This window comes from Mytilus galloprovincialis, chromosome 9 (genome assembly GCF_965363235.1).
Source record: "Mytilus galloprovincialis chromosome 9, xbMytGall1.hap1.1, whole genome shotgun sequence".
Classification (NCBI taxonomy): Eukaryota; Metazoa; Mollusca; class Bivalvia; order Mytilida; family Mytilidae; genus Mytilus; species Mytilus galloprovincialis.
The window spans coordinates 90,846,436-90,869,150 of NC_134846.1; the positions used below are offsets into that span (position 1 = coordinate 90,846,436).

Consider the following 22,715-nt stretch of genomic DNA (forward strand, 5'->3'; position numbering starts at 1 on the left):
TTTTGGGTAGATCTTTCTTTTTGTTTTGGTAATTATATTTATAATAAATATTTTTACATGTTATATACATTCAATTATTTTTTGAGAATACCATTTAAATGCGCTTATCGATCTTTATTGTAGCAGACGTTCTTCCATTCAGCTGTATTCATAATAAGGAAATTCCTATGAAACATCCGGAATCTCCTGCGCGACTGGTTGCGCATTAAATAGTTCAAAAAAGAACTAAAATGGCGTTGGTCTCCACCTGTCTATATATAGAACAAGGTGATTATATATAGCGGGATCCCAGTCTACCAACATTATTGCTGGTAATGTTGCAATTTTATTGATGAAAATATAAGATAGAAAATGGTAACTATAATATTAGGCTGCTGTCGGCACTGCGATTACAAAATACCCTTTCATAATACTGAAAATAATACTGCTTCAAAAATCCAATGCAAAATTATTTTAGTGACATTGTCAGTGTAATTTTTCATAATTCTGTAAAGTTCTGTTTTACAGAATACAGAATACTGTTTTGACAAAAAAAAAATTCTGCTTCTGCCACTACAACCAACGAACTGATTATATGTGCATGGATTGAGAACGCATACTCATGACTCATGGCACTGCTTGAACAATACACCTTATCACACTTGTCTGCAATACATAAGATACAGGTTCCCGCATAATTTTGATGTCATAATACAAATATCTGACGCCACAATGGTAAAGTTATTGTTGTATGGCGTCAATAGTTGGCAGGACAGATTCTTTGGTCTGCCGGGAATACAATACAATACAATACAATACAATACAATACAATACAATACAATACAATACAATACAATACAATACAATACAATACAATACAATACAATACAATACAATACAATACAATACAATACAATACAATACAATACAATACAATACAATACAATACAATACAATACAATACAATACAATACAATACAATACAATAGTGTTATTTACTGGCTGTTTCTGTATTGGCACAATACAATACAATACAATATTTTTATTTTCCAAATTAAAGGGCCTATTAAGAGCATAACATTAATTACAACATGACATAAACATTACAGAGTGATTAAAGAAACATAAAATAATAATTCAAATTCATGAGGAAAGAATCAGTGGTCAAGGGGAGATAATTTTGATATCTTATACATTACAGAGTGCTTAAAGAAACATAAAATAATAATTCAAATTTATGAGGAAAGAATCAGTGGTCAAGGGGAGATAATTTTGATATCTTTTAGAGTATTTAAGTTAACTAATTTTTTGATTTTCTAAGTTGCAGGCCTTATCTAGGTATGCACATAAAATAGATAAAAATCTGCTATCTTCATTAATCATGATCCATGAAAAAAGATCTTTTCTGTTTGAATTATTTAAACTGGGGTATTTTTTGATATAATCAGTCACATCTCTTCTGAGGTTATTATAAAGAGGGAATATCTATGAGCCATATGAGATATATTGGGTGTTATATGAGTATAATGGTATGAGGATTACTTTCAAGTGCATTCTTCCGAAGAACCATCTTGAGCATTCCAATACTTGATGATTCATGTTCTTTGGGAGAATGAGTTTTTGTGGTAATCAGTAAATAGCAGGATACCGATGGAAACTAGAAGCATTTGTTGTTGCAATCTTTTCAAACTGTCTGTTTTAAGGTGTTAACTGTAGCCAGAGACATATATACACATATGTACATGTATATATGTCTCTGTTGTAGCATTGTGCAAAAGGTGTACTTTCTTTTTTTTTCTTCTGCATGTTCTGCCTTCTGGTCAATTTTGCCACCAGGTTTCAAGTTCTTTTTGGTTCTTGTACTCCGAAATTTGTCCCCTTTATTGAGGGGCCTGATGGGTTATTTTCGTTCTTTTCGTGATCGGCATTATCGTGATCCGATTTTCTACAGATTTTTTTTTGTTTTTCTATTTTTGTGATCCGTGATCATGGAATTTTATTTTCTGTGAATCCTGATTGACCAAAAATGAACTCATGAATCGTGATGAGACCCCCCATCAGGCCTCTCTTTATTGGCCTTTAATTTGTATTTAGTTGCATTTGACAAATGGTTGTAATATAAATCTGATGATTTCCCTCTTTTCCTGAACCTGTGAACTGAAACAAAGTTACTATTTCTTTATTCTTGATTTTGTTGGGGTTAAGTGTTTCCATCTGTTGTTCTGTAACTGGATTTGTTTTCACTTGAACCATTTATGAACTTTGAACAGAGGTACACTACCTTTTTTTGTCCCTGTGAAATTGAATACAAGTAACATACATGTATGATAGTTTGGTTTTCATTGAACACCACTTCAGCTCGATTACATCATCTTCAATGTTAAACGATCTGAAATGTACATTTTCAACCACAATTCTGCAATATTCATACATTGTACATGTCATATCTCAAGCTGATAAGGTATTCCAGGGCTTGTATTTCCTATCATGATTTCCTTGACAGAGGGATGCTAAACCAAGTATTCCAAGTGGAGATTGTTTAGCCATGTACTTCAGTCACAACAGGCGCGGATCCAGAGGGGGGGTTCCAACCCCCGGAACCCCCCCTCTGGATCCGCGCCTGTTGTATAACAGGTATCTTCTCAATTCAAACTTCTTAAATTGATGCTGAAGATCCAAACAACTTCTAAAAAACTGTACAGAATTGAGCAGTTGTGGTGTCAAAAACAATATTCAGACATTATTATTTCACAAGAAGTTTTTCACATACATGTACAGCATGTACAGTTTATCAGCAAGTATTCAGGTATCAAGGTACTGTTTCTAAGGCTGCTTAGGCGCCATACATGTATTTAAGATAGATAATCTTCAGATTTATAGGATGCTACATGTACATGATGTATTAGAGACAGAAAAAAAAGTATTGTTTATCATAATCCTTATATATATGTTATAGTAAAATTGTTCATAAAAATTTTGGAATATTTTATTCAATTTATAAATTATTTTTCAGGTATCTTACGAGGTTGAATAGAGACTAGACATGCTAGTGGATGAAAGAACCAATCAGTTGATGCATATTAATTATAATAAAACATTTTCCATAGAAAAACCTTGATGGACACATGATGGAGTATAAAATTCAACTTGCATAATAAAATGACAAATTACAAACTTTATTAAAGATGTAGAAACAGTAGAATAAAGGCTATAGATGGTATTGATTTGAATAAAAGATGTCTGACAGATTATCAGTGGTGTATCTCCCAAGTATATCTGTTGTTCAGATTCTATCGTATCTAACATGGGAGGATAAGATGGCGGTCTCATCAGCGTTTCCTATATGGGATATTATACTGTCATCAGCATCAGCTTGGCCCATTGTCCTGTATGAAAATGAACTGACAGAAAATGCTTACTTCATCCCTGAGAGAAGGTCACGCTTCATGTCTTGTATAAAGCAGTACGGCCAATATATAAAGAACATCACAATAGAATTTGCCTTTGAAGTAGGACATGATGGTCTAAACATATTCCAAGCTATATCTGAACATTGTGTTAATTTACAAGGTTTTTTACTGGTACAAGAATGGGAAGTCGGGAGTATTGGTATAGATCTTGATAGCTGTGCTATAGAATCAGTCTGTCAAATACTAGAGAAATGTACAAAGTTAAAATCTGTAGGAATCAATTATTGTGACAATGAATATCATGTAGAACAAGACATAGGACTCCTGGATGTTATAGTTAACAAGAACTTAGCCAATAAGATTACTCAATTGGAAATTTCCTGTATGCTCTTTTATGAAGATTTTGATCAGCGTGAATTTCCAGTGCTTACAAAATTTCCTAATCTTAAAAAATTACGAACACGACGTGAGATAATGACATCAGGCTTACTATTAGAATTGGTTAATAATTCATTACAAGAACTGACACTCGTGCAAGAAGAAGAATTGCCGTTCCCTTTACAAAATGATTTAAATGAGGATTTTTGGAAACTTGTATTAAAAAGCTGTCCTAATTTTAAACTGGATCTTGTGCTACGTTACCTTATGGTTATTAAAGAAAATTTTCCTCGTTCTATGCCTCTAAGGTGTCTGACTTTAGATGACCTAGCTAATATAGTGACTAAAGGTGTTTTAGATCATATAATAGATTGTTATCACAACACACTGACAACATTTAAATACACCAATTCTTTATTGGAAAATAACGAAGCTGGCGACAGAAGACTTCCATTTGCCCTCGTTGATATGATTAGACGATGTCCAAAGTTTAAGTGCTTACAATATGGTTTTCCTCTATCAAGTACTTCAGTGCTGCTTTTAGCTAGAATTAGAAAGCTAAAGACTTTAATTCTGCATGGTGTAGAAATATCTTATGAATATGATTGGCCAAAGAATCCTGACTGGCCACCAGAGTTTATCCATTGGTTGAAGGAATGTGGTTCTAGTCAAGGTAAACTAGAAAATACAGTATCAGGACTACAAGACAGGCAATGGAGATTGACATATGATCCTTTTACATTAGATGATCGACTTAATGCTTTATTCATATGATATAATTCACATGTATGATATATATATATATGAGAGCAATTATCATTCTTGTGAGTAGATCAGCATGATCAGAAATGTCTTTTAAGTGATAGAATTCACATGTTTGATACTTTGATATGTATAATTGCAATTGTCATGCTTGTGAGTAGATCAGAAATGTCTTAAGTGACAGAATTCAGGGCTTTACTTTTAAACCCATTTTAGTTTTGGTAAGTTTAGTATTAGGCTACACTATATCATGCTGTGTAGCTATCAATGCTTACCTAGAATATTTACCCGGATCCAAATATTAATTATTTTTGAATAGTTTAAATATATATATTTTATTTTATAAGCTATGGTTCATGTATTACAATGTACATTGTATGTAACATGTGTAAGATTCTTGCATGTTTCATGTTTATAAGTTGAGTTTCATATTAGGGTATAATTTATGATTGAAAGCTTTAAGGTTCTGCATTATAGTAATGTATATAAACATTATCATATATACATGTAATGATGAATGACCATGATTAGCATGATTAGAGAGAATAACCATGATAACAGAATCAGTCTTGAATATCTGTCATTTCTGACATGTCTGATAAGGCCAAATAAAAATATATGTGTGGTTCCAGTAACCCTACCGTCCCTACTTTTTCGGCTTAAAAATAGCCTACCCTAAAGATTTTATTGTCATTTTTCATTAAGCACTGTTAAAGTCAGAATGATGCTCCCAATGACTCAATGTAAAAAAAAAACATAAAATAAAAAAAAATCCCTACCTTAGTAACCTACCCTAATTTTTTTCCAGATGTAACTGGAACCACACATACTTTTTTATTTGGCCTAAGTAATTTAATAATGCCAAAATCCTTTTGAATAGAATGAATTCACATTATTGCTACATAAATAAAATGTGATACATACTGTAATCATTAATGATTCACATCTGTGATAAAAATGTTTATTTCATGCAGTGTTTTTCTCTTATTTTGTCCATATTTAATATCACTTTTATACATGAAATACTGGACACATGCATCACAACATCATCCTTCGGCCCCACCATAACTAAAACTTGAATTACCTGGTATACACAAACACATGATGAATGGTTATATCTGCAGCTAATACCAGCTATACAACCTACTCTTGGTTACAAGCATTATGTTTTCTGGTCTGTGCGTCCATTCGTTCGTCTGTTTGTACGTCCGTCTGTCCTGCTTCAGGTTAAAGTTTTTGGTCAAGGTAGTTTTTGATGAAGTTGAAGTCCAATCAACTTAAAACATAGTACACATGTTCCCCATGATATGATCTTTCTCATTTCAATGCCAAATAAGAGTTTTTAGTAATTTTTTACCCCACGGTCCATTGAACATAGAAAATGATAGTGCGAGTGGGGCATCCGCGTACTGGGGACACATTCTTGTTCAACAGAAGTTTCAAATGACATGTAGCATCTTTTAAGTCATTATTTAAACAGAATATGTACATGGCTTGAGTTGGTCAGATTTGACATTTCTGTTTATACAAAAATAAGATCCAAAGAACACAGACGACAGATGGAAACAGACATAAAAAATATTACATGGTAAGACATCCCTTACAGTAAATAAAAATTAATTGTGAACAAATTTAACAGAAACTATCAGATTTGCCGCCAATTTTTTTTTCTTGAAATGACATTTATATATAAAACTAAGATATGACACAAAACTACCACTTAAAAGGTTCTAGTTCAAGCTAATTTTCTAGACTGGGCTTACTCTAAAGAAAATTCGGACAGGACAAAAGGTTAACAATTGATGTCTTTGTATGTTAAATACATGTTCAGGATAAGAACATGTTTTTGGTACTGTGATGAAGGCTTCATTGGGACTGAGATGATAATGTACTATAAACTTAAAATATTGTTAAGAGTCTTTACCAACCAATCTTAATTATTTCTAAATGAAGCTTGGAGAAACAATTACAGTATTGTCAATTTCAAGTCTTTGTTCTGACCTGGATTTCAGGCAGTCAAGGTGAGAATGTCACAACCTACCACAGAAAGGAAAGTTCAGAAACTTCATGGAGTATTAAAATATGTATGATAGAAAGTACAATAAAAATCAGTTCAGACAAGAAAAGATGGTGCCATCTTATTTGTTCAGTTATTTCCAAATGATTTTTGTCTCCTGTGTAGATTACAGGATGAGGATACTTTAATATCCAGGGAAGGCCATGGTGGTTATTTTACGAATACATGTATAAAGCTTTAGGGACCTATATGATTCATGTCTTGTTTACAGATGCACTATTTTTTAAAGTTTCTGTGTGGCATATTTTTATTGTCCAGCCCAAGAACTTTTTTTGCAGAAAGCTCGACAGGGAAAGTGTTACGGCGGCAGCTAGGGTAGAGGCTTTAGCTAACTTATTAAAAACTTTATATTTTAAAGGTGGAAGACTGGATGCTTCATACTTTGTATATAGATTCCATTTGTCACATACCTCATTTTCACGGTTAACATAATCCAAGAAAAGAAGGTCAAGGTCAAATAAACCAAACAAGACATACATGTACACATAATTCAATACACCAAATATAATTGACCTATTGCCTATAGTTTCTTAGACAATACAATACAATATGCTTTATTTAAAAACACGAAAAGGTAAATACATACAAAATACAATCACATACAATCAGAGAAATAAATAAAACAGACAACCAAGAAAACTAAACAAACATTGAACAGTGAACCATGAAAATGAGGTCAAGGTCAGATGAATCATGGCAGACAGACAGGTACACCTTACAATCAATCTATGCATTAAATAAAGTTGACCTATTGCTTTTAGTATCTTAGAAACAAAACTTAACTATGAATACTTAACATTGACCAATAATCCATAAAAATAAGATCAAGGTCAGATGATACCTGCCAGACAGACATGTACAACTTACAATCATTTCATACAACACTGCTTATAGTTTAAGAAAAACAGACCAAAACACAAAAACTTAACATTGAGCATTATGAACCGTAAAAATGAAGGCAAAGTTGAAATGTCCACAAAAGATGGGGAAAGATTTATGACTCAAAAGATCTTTTTTAGAGATGAACCTTAAACAAACTTTTAAGTTATATTTAGTGTGACCTAGACCTTGACCTAGGTACTCACTAAAAAATTAGGAGCAACCCCTTTAATCCAAATGACATTCTCCACCCAAGTTTAGTGAAGGTTGGACAAATTATTCATGATAATTTTGACATATTGGCCCAAAACATCAATAGGAGTCTTCATCTTTTAATTATTAATTCAAGTGTGGTATAGATATATTCTTCACGGCTCAAAATATTGAAAGTTGATATCTGCTGTTGAATTCTGCCACTCGGGTTGTTGTCTCTTTGACATATTCCTCATTTCCATTCTCAATTATATGAAGGATTTTACACCTGTGTCTTTGCTTTTAAAAGAATAATCTATAAAGGTGATAGCAGTGAAATTGTTTACAAATATAACAAATAAGGAAAGACTTTTTATTGATTCATTTAATTGCTTAATTCATCCAGTCATAATTCTGATACACAATAATTTTGACTAAATATCTGTATCTTTTCATTATATTCTGTATTTCATTCCCTTTAAACATACTGTCATTGTACATGACAATTAATTTATGGAATTGGTGATAACATTTCCTGTTCCCTGTGCATGATTTTGTTTTCTGTGGCATGCCTCATCTTTCACGAATGCTGTATCCACATACATCATACTTGCTCTATTGAACTAACATTTCATGTTTTGACTTCTTCTGGAATTTGAAAAAATAAATAAAAATTAATTAAAAGGGCACTAGCTACAAGATATATATATTAAAAATCTAAAGTATGACTTTTTCTGGTTCAATCATTTCACTTTCACTAAAATTAATTTGGCTTGTTTAATTTTCATAAAATTTTGACAAAGTATTTACTCCGACCCTTTAACAATAATATAAAAATTTCAAAAATTTTGAACCAAGCATTTTGTCAGAAAAATTACACTGGTTATATATATAGCAGTTTGACAAACACTAATTTTGATCATTGGGAAGCTTAATATTGCCTTCACAACGCAACATAATTAAAACGTTTAGCTGATTTTACAGAGTTATCTCCCTGTAGTGTTAGGTACCACCTTAATGAATGTGAAAAAGTGAAATGATAATTCCCTTTTAGTAGCTATTATGGTTCAATTTTGTGTAATTAAGCTAAGAAACATTGCTAATGAATTATTCACGTGCATGTGAATAATTCGACCTTATTAAATCCATATTCATGTGAACTCCTCAGTTAGAGATAGTATAATGCATGCATTGTCCGTGTACAGTTATTTAAAGACAAAGAATGTCAACATTGAAAGTGAAACAAAGATAAATCATTTGATTGACTGCTTCGATCCACAAAAAAATTTCTTATAAGGTAAAAACGATGATGAACATATATTTTTCTTAGATATTATAAAATTAAACAGACCTATAAAATTCCAATTGCACGAGTTGCTTAATCTATTTGTATCTATATTTATGTTTACATCACTTATATGGTCATCAGAGGTCAACTCGATAGTTAATTAGATGGGGTCTAGACTAAAATACACAAAATTTGAAAATTTGAGTCAAGTCCGTGAACATGAATTTGACAGCTAGTGCCCCTTTAATAAATATTTAACAGTGCCCAATAATAATTTTCATCCTGTTCCTTTGGTCCCATAGGAAATCATACCACATCTCCTTAATTATATTGCTGTCTCTGTGACAGGAACTAAACAACTCGCCTCATTATTATCAATAAATGTATCTGTTTCAACCTTCTAAAAATGTGTAAATATTCTTTATCAATAACTGACTCTACCAAAGCGCACTATTAATTTTTCAAAGCAGAAGTGAAATTTTCTGCATTAACTTTGATTAACTTCCTTACAAACTTATTTCTTTAACCTTTAACTCTGACAGTTGTGTTTACATACTGGGAAGCATGATTTTAAGTACTCCACATGAGAAACTATATAAAATGTATAATGGTAAAATATACAAAGGGGAGATAATCAGTAAGCAAGGTACAGCCTAGGAGAGAAAATGAGTTATGCCTAATATTCATAATTGTCTAAATGTATGCCTTTAGAAATAGTGAAAAGTAAACACTTTATTTTAGATCATGTTTCAATGAAGCAGTTCATCAAATTGATTTCATATTTGTTTCATGGCTATGCATTCATGAAAATATAATAAAATAATTATAATAAGTTTTATTATAAATACAATATAAAGTTAATTAAATCATTTGGCATACCATTATTCTGTTTTTTATTTGCTGACTGGAAATCTGTTATAGGCTGTATATGGTCAAGCCAAGCCTGTGGATTGTCTAGCCATAGTTTGTAGTCTTTCCTCAGAAGAAATCTCTTGACTGTATCACATTCCAGACAGGTAACAACAAGGTGTTTCTCCTTTTTACCTATACAATATATTACATTTAACTTCAATGAGAGTCAGATATACTAGACTTTTATACACTTTGGATGATATTACAGCTTGTCATAATGCATTGCTAGCTTTCTTTTTGTTAATGATGTACGCTATCCTCTAGATTTTTTGTTGCTGAGCCTGCATCATTTTATGTTACAAAAGCAAAACATTACAATTGATTGATTTGTGATTGCTTTATGCAGCATCACAACACATAACCATACTAGATTCCTAGATGTACACTGATAAACAGGGATTTCTGTATATTTATATGTACCGATTATCAGGTTGTCTGCATTTTGATATCGTAAAATATCAGCTGCGAGACATAATATGAAGCTTTTTGTCGAGTAAGCGCAGCGAACGAGATCAAAAAGCCTTCATATTATGTCGAGCAGCTGATATTTTACAATATTAATATGCCGATAACCTGATAATCGATTTATCGGGCTGTATTTGCGTCTTTTGGAAGTATTGTCTTAGTTTCACCAGCAACCGGAAGTAGACTTGATAAGTTCGGGTCAAACTTATCAACGTCGGTTCAAACATTATGACGTCGCTGATATGTCCAGGTCAAAGTTATTAAGGCCAGGTCAACGTATTTGACGTCACAAAGCCGTGATATGGAGTTTTATTAAGAGCTGAGCCGATTGATATAGACAGTTGGACGACGGATAAAACAAAATATCAGTTTCAAGTCATAATTACAGCTGTTTTGGCAAGTGAGGACAGTAAACTAGCTAAAGAACTTTTCTTTGTGATAAGCAGATGATATTTTATATTGCCTACATTTGGGAAATTTTATAATCAACATACAGATTGTTTTTGTGTGGTTTCAATAAAATTGAGAATGGAAATGGGGAATGTACCAAAGAGACAACAACCCGACCATAGAAAAAAACAACAGCAGAAGGTCACCAACAGGTCTTCAATGTAGCGATGTTTTTTTTCATATTTTTTTTTTTAGATTACTGTGGATTCTTTTATTTTTGAGGGTACCATTTTTTGCAGATTAAGGGAAAATTATCTTATCATGGATATTTGATTTCTAGTTTGACAAAAGTATGCATACTAGCCTATAAAAAGTTTATGCTTTAATTTTTGAACATTAAATTTTTGGTTCGTGTATATCGAGGAAATCCAAGAAAATTGTTATCCAACGAATAACAATGGATCCACAATGAAACTGAGCACAGAGTGAGAAGAAATAGATGGGATTGTGGCACCAACAAATTGAATCTATGTATGATTATTTGTGACATAGATATATACTGTAGACATCACATCACCTTTACTTACTTTTTGTCCTCACAATGGCTGTTACTCCTGGTATCAATAAAACACAGCACTTTTTACACATTGTTCTCTTGATGTCAACATGTCTGTAAAATAAAATATATTCCAAATAATTGATTTTTTTTAAATCAAGTCAGACAAACAAATCAAGAAAAGTTTAAACAATGGTGAATAGCAAAATTGGTAAATGTACATGAAACTAACTTGAGCATGACATGAAGTAATTTACAGATATATAAAGCAGGTAGTTAATAAAGGGAAGTAATTCAATAAATATAATCTAATTTAACTTTTAACCAGCACACTGATACACAATTATGGAAATTGCATGGTAAAATTAACATGCGTAGTTGTGTATTCCTTGTCACAAACATGTTCTAAGAATTTTCCTACCTGTATGAAAAGATAAGCCCATAAATAGGGTGTTACTTAAAAAGACCATATTTTGATTTGAAGATGTTTTTTTTAGTTATTTGTTGTTTGGTTGCTGTCTAGAGTGTAGCATTTATCTAGTTCACTTGTCCAAATAAATAGTCCATTTTCAAAAAAATCAAGTTATCAAGATTCAAGGTTGTTCAATCAAGGAGAATTTTTTTTTACCATACATGAATTTTGCTGATTAATGTTTTAATTATTTTAGTGTAAGTAAAAGTTTTCTACAAGTACAAATTTGTATGTAGAACTTACAATCTAAAGACTAACGTCTTTGCTAAGTAGAATTCACAATCTAGAGAGAGACTTCTTTGCTAAACAGAACTTATAATCTAAGATTTGACCTTTTTGCTAAAGGAACTTACAGTCTATTCAAGACCTTACTTCTCTCCTAAACAAACTTACAATATAAGAATTGACTATGGGTACTTTGCTAAACAGAACTTACAATCTCAGAACTGACTTCTTTGCTATGCTTCTCATTGTTGTTAGATAAAATCTGCAAAGGTTGAGATCTCTAGGGTCAGACTTGATACATTGATTGGCAGCCTAAAATAACAAGAGGCTCTCAAGAGCCTGAATCGCTCACCTGAATTTTTTTGGTTTAATCTCATATCAATGATTATTTTGGCTTTTCAATTTATTTAAATGTTCTTTGAATCGTCCTATTTTCTTCAAAAGCAAAAAAAAAATCATTTTCTCCTATGTTCTATTTTAGCCATAGGAGCTATGTTTCTTGACATACAAGGAAATGAAATATAAAATTTATACTAGATACTCTGAAACTCTAAAACTCATTTAGCCTAAGTTTGGCTGAAATTGATACAGCAGTTTCAAAGGAGAAGATTTTTTAAAGTAAGTCAACATGATGAACAAATTGTGAAAAAAGTCTTTAAAGGGCAATAACTCCTTAAGAGGTCAATTGACAATTTTGGTCAAATTGACTTATTTGTAGATCTTACTTTGCTTAACATTTTTGCTTTTAACAGTTTATCTGTATCTATAATAATATTCAAGATAATGACCAAAAACTGCAAAATTTCCTTAAAATTACCAATTAAGTGGCAGCAACCCAACAATGGTTTGTTTGATTCATCTGAAAATTTCAGGGCTGATAGATCTTGACCTAATGAACATTTTTATCCCATGTCAGATTTGCTCTAAATGCTTTCGTTTTTGAGATATAAGCCAAAAACTGCATTTGACCCCTATGGTTTATTTTAAGTAACGGCGGCCATGTTTTTTGACGGATCAAAAATCGAAGCACACACTTTGTGCAGGATAATCTAAGGAACAATCATGCTAAGTTTCATCCAAATCCATTCAGCAGTTTCAGAGGAGAAGATTTTTTAAAGTTAGCAAATATGATGAACAAATTGAACCATGCCAGGCAAACATGTACAAAATTGTCATTAAAGGACAATAACCCCTTAAGGGGTCAATTGACAATTTTGGTCATATTAACTTATTTGTAGATCTTACTTTGCTGATCATTTTTGCTGTTTACAGTTTATCTTTATCTATAATAATATTCAAGATAATGACCAAAAACTGCAAAATTTCCTTAAAATTACCAATTAAGTGGCAGCAACCCAACAATGGTTTGTTTGATTCGTCTGAAAATTTCAGGGCTGATAGATCTTGACCTAATGAACATTTTTACCCCATGTCAGATTTGCTCTAAATACTTTCGTTTTTGAGATATAAGCCAAAAACTGCATTTGACCCCTATGTTCTATTTTAAGTAACGGCGGCCATGTTTTTTGACGGATCAAAAATCGAAGCACACACTTTGTGCAGGATACTCTAAGGAACAATCATGCTAAGTTTCATTCAAATCCATTCAGTAGTTTCAGAGGAGAAGATGTTTGAAAAATTGTTAACGACGACGACGACGTCGACGACGACGTCGACGACGACGACGACGGACGCCAAGTGATGAGAAAAGCTCACATGGCCTTTTAGGCCAGGTGAGCTAAAAAGTCAACTCAACACACATGTATAAATACATAATCCCACTAAGCTGGAGTATCCCAGTAATATTTGAAGTCTGTATTATATTTTCTTGAAGTTATAACTCATACTACGAAGATGATTTCTAAAGGTCATTATCAGTTGTCCCTCTTAAATATTTCAAAGGAAAACTATCTTATTGTTCATCTCCATTATAGGTTTATATAAATAAAGAAGGTTGGCTGATTAAAATGAGGGTCCTGGCAGTTTTCTGGTTATTTTTTAGGCTTGTTTCAATGTATATTTGCCTATACAACTTGTATGTATGACATTTGGGAAAAAATCCTGATATTTAAAGGTATTTGTAAAAATGTGCTGTGTACAAGTTAGCGATGGTAAAAGAAGTATACCAGTAAACAATTAGCCAACTAAAAATGGTATAGCTTTAAAAATAATGTTATAGCTATAGTTACATGTACCTGATATAAGTATTGCATTCTTTGAAACTGTTCTTTTTGTGGAATTCCACCTTTGTTCTTCCCCATCTTCCTGAAATTAAAATGATTTGATAAAGCAGGTTTATTAGAAGCATGCATTGCTTACCTGACTAAATGTTTACTGGTCCGAGACCACATTTGTCGTCCCTTGATTTTCCTTGTTTACGAATATAGTCCCTAGTGTTGACAGTGGGTTACTTGCCAATATTTTTCATACCCCTTCCAAATTTATTTCTCCATGTTTGATGCCTCAAAGTTGAAGAAGTGGGGGTGAAATTACACTGCAAACAAATTTGGGTCCAGAATTTTAAAGGAAAGTAGTGATTTGGTCCAGCTGAAAAAGGTTAAAAATTAGCACTTCGGACGCTGTCAAAAGATTTCAAGACGCCCCAAACATAAAATTGTCCATATTTTGAGTTAGAGCCAATGAAGTTTTCTATAATTTTGATATAATTTGTCCCAAAAGTAGTACAAAACACACTGTAAAAATTTCATTGAGAAAGCGCAGATGGGATTTTTTTAATTTTCATTTATGTTCTAAAAGAAATGCACTACGAATTAGTTGTGGTCTCGGACATACTATTGTCAGCATAGATTTGTTAAAGAAAAAAAATGTTAAAAATGATTTCTTTTAGCTTTCATATTTCTATTTACCATGTGTTTACCATGTTTACTGGTGATAACTGTTTTGAATGTGTTTCCAAAAATATCCTGCTTAAATGTCAAAGTGTACAAATGTATGTATCTAGGAAGGTCTTAACTACAGATCTGACAATTCTGATGTTTCCAATTAAAATATTCTACATCTACATCTACATTGTATGACAATCCATCAGCACATCGATGACTATACAACGGCACATCGCAAACAGACACTTAATAAAATATAACAATTTATGAGTGCAATAATTCAAAAATAATTTTGTGCAAAAAAAAATTAAAAAAAATTAACACATTTACATATTTACAAACAGGTTGGATATCTAAATATACTGACTCTGGATCAGTATTCTAAACTGATCCAGGGAGGATCAGTATTCTAAACTGATCCAGGGAGTTGACACTGATGACATTCAATGGAAGTGAGTTTAACAGTACAACTGTGAATGGAAAAAAGCTGTACTTGAAGTAATCTGTTCTTGTGCTAAATGTTTGGTATTGTAATGAATTAGTGAATCTGGTGTTTTTGACTGGCTGTGGTAAAAGGTAAAGGTTTGGATATACTGCAATGAGATTGTGTAAGATTTTGTACAGCATAGTTACTCGATTGATGTTCTGCGAGTTTCAAGTGACTTCCATTGAAGATGGTCAATCATGGAAGTGACACTACTGATGTTGTGGTACCTGTTGACATGCTGCCCTTCTTTGTACTTTTTCAATGTTGTCTTTTTGTTTTTGGGTGTGAGGTGACCAAACTGAAGAGCAGTATTCTAAATTCGAACATACCATGGATTTGTATGCCAAACTTTTTGTTTCTTCCTGGTTTATTTTTAAATTTCTTTTAAGAAAGCCTATGATCTTATTTGCTTTTGCAGTAACGTTGTTGATATGTGTATCCCAAGACATGTGAGAAGGGGTGATACCGAGATATTTTGCAGTGCTGACGGATTCTAAGATGTGGCCTTTTAATACATAGTCATGTTTGAATGGTGGCTGTGATCTTGTTACAGTGAGAGAGTTGCATTTTTCTGGATGGAATTGCATACCCCAAGTTTGTTCCCATTTGGCTAGGCAGTTTAGGTCATTTTGTAGTACTAGTAGGGTACAATCTTGGTGATTTGTTATGTTTCTGTATAAGATACAATCATCTGCAAACAAGCGTGTTTTTGATGTTACTGCTGCAGGTAGGTCATTAATGAAGATGAGAAAAAGTAGTGGACCCAAGACTGAGCCTTGGGACACTCTACTTACCACAGGCATTTGGCTATATACCTCTCCGTCAAGCGCAACCTGTTGCGTTCTGTTATTAAGGAAGGCTGATACCCAATTCCAGGTCAGGGCCGTAACTACCAATGAGGCAGGGGAGGCAACTGCCTCCCCTGAATTTTCTACACCAATTTTTTGTTTTTGAAGTAATAAAAGGGAAGTGACAATATGTACACGAAGAACTTGAATTTGTATTATGAACAACACATGTTTACAGTTTTAACAGTGTTATCATGATACGTGATATATATCTGTTATTTTCAGGATTTTTTTTATCGAAAGTGAACCATTTCAGTATTTGTTTTTTGGTGGTTTTTTTTTCGTGTGGCCATCCATCTGTTATTCAATATTTCCTATGTCGTACGAGAACGCATATGAAACTTTGTTATCGGCAATTTTGATTAAAAGTTAACTAATCACATTTATTTACCATGTTTAGGGGCTCAATTAAGCAGAGGAAGTTCCCTTTGTATTGTCATGATTCAAAGCTTTATTTAGAGTCGATATTCAATAAACTACATAAACACAAGCTCTAGTGAGCTTTTCAAATCGACTTTTGTGAATCTTTTATGATATCGGAAATTCGTTACCGGCTGAATCAGCTTTTGGATAATTTTTTGAACATGTCTAGTCAGACAGTACGTCTCCCGATCGTACGAGAATATTATGGTCATTGACTCAATGCCTAAATTAGTAGTTAAACACTCCCATTCGTTGTAGTTCTATATTCAGCTTTCAAACTATGATATTGAAATTCAAGGTCCTCGATAAAAAAAAATATTCTTGCGTTCTATTATCTTACTTGATATGGTTTTTTTTAACTTACCAGTTTGATTTCTAACAAAAATATCTTTAAATACAGATAATAATTGTTTGCAAAACAAATTGCTCCCGAGTTTCAAGCATTACTGATGAGTTGTAAAGTAAGGAAATCGAAGGAAAACAGGTGTTTTTTTTCGCCATTTTATTGAGAGAAAAAAATCGGCGGTCACAATGTATTTAATGTTAATAATTATAGTTAAAAGTACGACCCACAAGACGGAGCCTTGGCTCACCCCGAACAGCAATCTCAGTTTGTTTTTGCATAAAAATTGCTTCCAGGTTCAAGCAATACTGACGAGTCTTAAAGTAACGAAATCGAAGGAAAACGGGTCATTTTAAGCCATTTTACTGATCGAAAAAAATCGGCGGGAGGCTGCACCCCAAAACCCCCTCTCTAGGGGCCTTAATCGGCGGTCCCAAACCCCTGCCTCACCTGAAATTGATCCCTAGTTAGGGCCCTGAAGAAAGATGTGTTAAAATGAAAGTGAGATGTGGTGCAAATTCAGGTGTAAATTGTTAAAGAATACATGCTGGTATTTCATCTGGACCTGTAGCTTTAGACGGATCAAGATTTTTTAAGAGTTTTTCTATGCCATTTGGTGTGTACATGTATTTCTGCAATAGATGGATAGTTGTCCGAAAGAGTTGGTATTTGTTCTTTATCATTTTCAGGTGTAAAAACAGAGTGGTATTGTTTATTGAGTATTTCAGCTTTTTGTTTTGTGTCATCTATCAGAATGCCCTCAGATCTTAATGGTGCAACTCCTGAACTGTCTTTTTTGGTGGACCTAATATAATTCCAATTTTTTTTTCTGTTTTTGAAAGGTTTGTAAGCTTTCGTCGTAACAAATGATAATTTCCAGATATGTTCAATAAGCTTTTCTTGTCTCTTTCTGAAGCAGTTTTTTTGTTTCCCTGTACTGTTTATTGATTTTATTGTGCGAGTCTGTTTTCATTTTTTTGAACAATTTGTTCCTTTTTCTAATCAGTGACTTTGTTTCTTTATTAATCCATGGTAGTTTCTGTTTGGTGTTATTTGTTATTTTAGTAGGGATGGACTCTTCCATGGTTTTTAATACCTTTGTTTTGAAATTATCCCAAAGTTCGTCCATTGTGAGATTTTCTAGGTTTGTAATATCGTTAAGGTGTATGTTATTAAGCTTTTCTTTAATTTGTTCAGTATTTGCTTTTTTGTATAGGAAAACTTTTCTAGGTGTTTTTTTTTGCTCTTCTAGGTTTTAAGTTGGATTCAATATAAACAATTTCGTGATCGGAAATTCCGGGAATGACTTAAGTTTTATTTACTAGAGAGCTGTTATTAGTAAACCAGATGCTCCGCAGGGTGCAGCTTTATACGACCGCAGAGGTCGAACCCTGAACAGTTAGGGCAAGAATGGACACAACATTTAAGCTTGATACAGCTCTGAATTTGGATTGTAATTAAATTGTTGACACAACATAGGTTTCTGACATAGAATGAATGTGGTCTAAGAACTTATGCTAAAAAACTTAAAAATTTTAAATTGAACATTTACCTATTATGGTCCAATATCCAAAATCTAAATACATGGTTAGATTCAGCATATCATAGAACATGTAGAACCCCGAGAATTCAATTTTTGATGAAATCAAACAAAGCTTTTTGGACCTAAATGTAGACCAATTTGAAAACAGGACAATACTGTACAATTCAATATTTCTTGCTATTGTGCAAAACTGTGCAATTGAAAATTTCTTGCTATTGTACAATATTGTGCAATTAGATATTTCTTACTATTGCGCAATACTGTGCAATTGAAGATTATTTGCTATTGCACAATACTGTGCAATTGAAGATTTCTTGCTACTGCGCAATACAGTGCAATTGAAAATTTCTTGCTATTGCACAATACTGTGCAATTGAAGATTTCTTGCTACTGCGCAATACAGTGCAATTGAAAATTTCTTGCTATTGCACAATACTTGATATAATAATTTTGGACCCCGATTTGGACCAACTTGAAAACTGGGCCCATAATCAAAAATCTAAGTACATGTTTAGATTCAGCATATCAAAGAACCCCAAGAATTCAATTTTTGATAAAATCATGCTAAGTTTAATTTTGGACCTTTTGGACCTTAATGTAGACCAATTTGAAAACAGGACCAATCAAAGTGATGGATATCACTCATGGAAAGATTAGAAGAGTAGTTTGAATTATTTAATATTAAGGTATGGTGGGGAAAATGAACATTTATAAAGCTCTATTGCTGAAAATTGCATTTACAGCAGGTCTTTAGAAGGAAACCTGCTTTTCCAGTATGAGGATAAAATGAGCTCAAATTAAATAATATGGGTCTCTTAATTTGCACAATTTTATTTAAACTGCAGTTTATTTCTTATCGAAATTATGCTGCCGGTTCTGAACATGTTTCAAAAAAACATAAAAATGCAAAATTTCTTCTAGTAAATGTTACCAACTATCCTTGTAAGACATAAATCTGGACCAACAGCTTAAAACTTTAAAGTGTCAACAAAAAAAATGGAAAAATGTTGTTTTGGGGCAATTTGTTAGTTGAAACAGAGGTTATATGGCATTGAAGATTAAAAGTTTTAGAGTGCCTTTTGATCAATTTTTAAAGTATTTTTCAACACAGGCCATTGAAAATGTACTTTTTCAACGTAAACCAATTAAAAACTTATCTTATTGAAATGAAGATTCTTTCTTGATTGCAAAAATATATATTCACTTCTAATAAAAATTCAAATGACAAAAATAGACATTTATAATGATTGATGGGAAATAAACTAATAAACAATGGTTTGTTATATATATGGTTAAAATTAAAAGTTTTAAAATTTTAAAACTGTTTCAAGCCAATTCCTGATAAAAAAAAAAAAAGTGAACTAATTTACTTGTAGATTAATTACAGATGATTATTGGAAATTTATCAAGTAAATTATAGGCCTTACTTGAATACCTTTTATTAAATCATATTTATATTCATATTACATTTTTTTTAATATCTTGTTAATCCATTAATCATTTATCTTTCAGATATAATTTACAGAATCACTTTATGTAATGTAGATCAAAAGTAATTGGCAATAAATAAATCTATCATCCTTATAAATATCAAACATCTAATATACACATTTGTGTATTCAATTATGAGGTCAAATACTTGTGTATTAAGACATGTAAATATAGAAGTGCATATGCTGAATTTAGAGCAGGTGTTGCTCCGATTAAAATTGAAACTGGCAGATATGAAGGTATAGATGTAAATGAAAGGTTCTGTTTTAATTGTAGAAAAAATGATTTGAATATAATTGAAGATGAAAAACATGTTTTATTAGAATGCCCATAATATGCAGATTTGCGAACGATATTTTCTAACAGTGTATGTAATATAGAAAGTAGTTTTAGTAATTTAAGTAATGAAGAAAAGTTTTTATTTATGTTTCATGATGATAGAGTTTGTTATTTTACAGCCAAAATCTGCCATGAAGTACATTTTAAGAGAAAGTGTATTTTATACTCGTAATAAGTGTTTATAATGCTGTTTGTTTTCTTTTGTATAATTGTTTTTAATAGTATGGTGTTTTATGCTAAGACAGTAATAGATGTAATATCAATGTATTTTAATCTGTGTTTTTACAGTCTCTCATAACTCTTTTTAGAGTGGCTCTTTTATAAATTGTTAATATTATATTGTGTTGTATATCAAATGTTTTAAAGAGGTGGGACTCTAATAAATTATTTGTTTGTTTGTTTGTAAGAATTATATGTATATTGAGTGGTCTGTATAATTATGTAAGACTGAGGTTGATAGGTAATGTGGTCAATTTGATTGGCAGTTTAGGAGGTGGGGCATTATAATTAAAGGTCCACCTTGTCTCTGATTGTTTAGTGATAATGACAGTTGTCAATCATACTAGTTGAATCAATACCCATGCAGTTACCTAATCAAAATGTTGTTTAAAAAGCCTGCACATCAACACACCTTAATGACATACATTCTTGAATGAACTGCTCCAATAATATACCCAGTTTTTTTCAGTTTATATGTGTATTATGTGCACATACATGAGAACCATAGGGAACTATATTTCAGTGTGAATACATTTAGTGACAGTAGCTAACCTGTCCTGTTGTTAGGGAGGCCGGTGCCTAAGTAAAGAATTAGAACAAGTTATAATCTTTCCAAAAATTAAGAATCTGAATACACGGTTAGATTTGGCATATCAAAGAACCCCAATAATTCATTTTTTTATGAAATCAAACAAAGTTTAATTTTGGACCCTTTTAGCCCTTAATTTGTTGGGACCAAAACTCCCAAAATCAATCCAAACCTTCCTTTTGTGGTCATAAACCTTGTGTTAAAATTTCATAGATTTCTATTAACTTATACTAAAGGTATTGAGCAAAAAACAAGAAAAATGGTTATTTGGGACCTGTTTTTGGCCCCTTATTCCTAAATTGTTGGGACTTAAACTCCAAAAATCAATCCCAACCTTCCTTTTGTGATCACAGACCTTATGTTAAAATTTCATAGATTTCTGTTTACTTATACTGAAGTTATTGTACGAAAACCAAGAAAAATGCTTTTATGAGCCCTTTTTGGACCCTAATTCCTAAACTGTAGGGACCAAAACACCCCAAATCAATCCCAACCTTCCTTTTATGGTTATAAACCTTGTTTTTAAATTTCATAGATTTCTATTTACTTTTACTAAAGTTAGAGTGCGAAAACCAAATGTCTTCGGACGATGACGAAGACAACGACGACGACGACGCCAACGTGATACCAATATACGACAAAAAAAAATTTCAATTTTTGCGGTCGTATAAAAAGAGATCAAGTGTGCACTGTGATGTTTCTGTGTAATGTGTTGGTTTTGTTACGACTTGTTCCAAATAGTTGTCTTGGTATATGTCTATAAGTTGTTGACATTGTTTTGAGTTGTTAAATATCAGCCGCTCTACACAATGTGAAGCTTTTTAGGTCGTTCACTGCGCTCATGCACTTACCAAAAAGGTTCACATTGTATCTAGCAGTTGATATCTTGCAATATCAATATGTAGAAAACCTGATAATATATATACATATGTCTATTTTAAAATCTGTGCACGTTGACCCAGAGAATCTGCGACAGTTGAACTATTGATGTCATAATACACCTTATCGCTATTTGTCCGGTGTTACTAGATATCACACAGGTTCCTGTAAAATTTTGACGTCATAAAACAAAATATCTGACGCCTAAATGGAAAAGTGATTGTTGTATGCATCAAAAGTTCAGCCGGGATCGGCGATAAGCCGTATAAAACAACAATCATTTTTCCATAATGTAAATGACATCAGATATTTTGTATTACGTCAAAATTAATGAGAACATGGGTCCAGTTATGCCGGACAAATAGCAATAAGGTGTATAACAAGAAAAATAAGATTTATTAAAACAAATAAAGTAGTAGTATTGCTAATAAACATGATAAATTTTTGTTTTCATCATATTAATTTTTAATTTTATGCAGGAGAAAAATACTATCATGATAGCCTAAAGCAATATTTTTTTCTGGTGAATTTTTGTTATGATATGTTTTATAGATAGGCATGATAAGGGTGGATAAACTGTCAGTTTCAGAAACTTCAAAATTTTGTACACTTCAACCTTGACTTGTCTTACTCTTTTTCAACTGTTTTCCTTTTTTAGCATTTTCCACAAGGTTTGACTAATACCAAATTGAATGTTCCGTTTTATATACATTTTTTTAACATTTT

At 32.2% G+C, this 22,715-nt stretch overlaps 2 protein-coding genes across 7 annotated transcripts; one reads left to right on the forward strand and one right to left on the reverse strand.

Moving 5' to 3' along the window:
- Positions 1 to 292: 292 nt before the first annotated feature.
- On the forward strand, positions 293 to 5,498 carry LOC143046337 (uncharacterized). 2 transcript variants are annotated; one of them, XR_012969129.1, is made up of 3 exons: positions 293 to 354; positions 2,993 to 5,132; positions 5,378 to 5,498. XR_012969129.1 is itself a non-coding variant. In XM_076219450.1 (2 exons), the coding sequence occupies exon 2, from the start codon at positions 3,216 to 3,218 to the stop codon at positions 4,539 to 4,541; it is 1,326 nt and encodes a 441-aa protein (XP_076075565.1). In that variant the 5' UTR covers positions 293 to 354; positions 2,993 to 3,215; the 3' UTR covers positions 4,542 to 5,458. The 2 variants fall into 2 exon arrangements, 1 of the variants encoding a protein (XP_076075565.1); XM_076219450.1 differs by having other exon boundaries at positions 2,993 to 5,458.
- Positions 5,499 to 8,038: 2,540 nt separating this feature from the next.
- On the reverse strand, positions 8,039 to 22,612 carry LOC143046338 (ribonuclease P protein subunit p21-like). 5 transcript variants are annotated; one of them, XM_076219453.1, is made up of 6 exons: positions 22,606 to 22,612; positions 14,181 to 14,250; positions 12,197 to 12,297; positions 11,320 to 11,402; positions 9,845 to 10,009; positions 8,039 to 8,325 (listed from the first exon to the last, which is right to left on the reverse strand). In XM_076219453.1, exons 2-6 carry the CDS (start codon positions 14,244 to 14,246, stop codon positions 8,309 to 8,311), a joined length of 432 nt encoding a protein of 143 aa, XP_076075568.1. In that variant the 5' UTR covers positions 14,247 to 14,250; positions 22,606 to 22,612; the 3' UTR covers positions 8,039 to 8,308. The 5 variants fall into 5 exon arrangements, with proteins under 5 accessions (XP_076075568.1, XP_076075569.1, XP_076075567.1 ...); XM_076219454.1 differs by lacking the exon at positions 22,606 to 22,612 and adding an exon at positions 16,110 to 16,241; XM_076219452.1 differs by lacking the exon at positions 22,606 to 22,612 and adding an exon at positions 14,853 to 15,084 and having other exon boundaries at positions 8,039 to 8,322.
- Between the last annotated feature and the right edge of the window lie 103 nt (positions 22,613 to 22,715).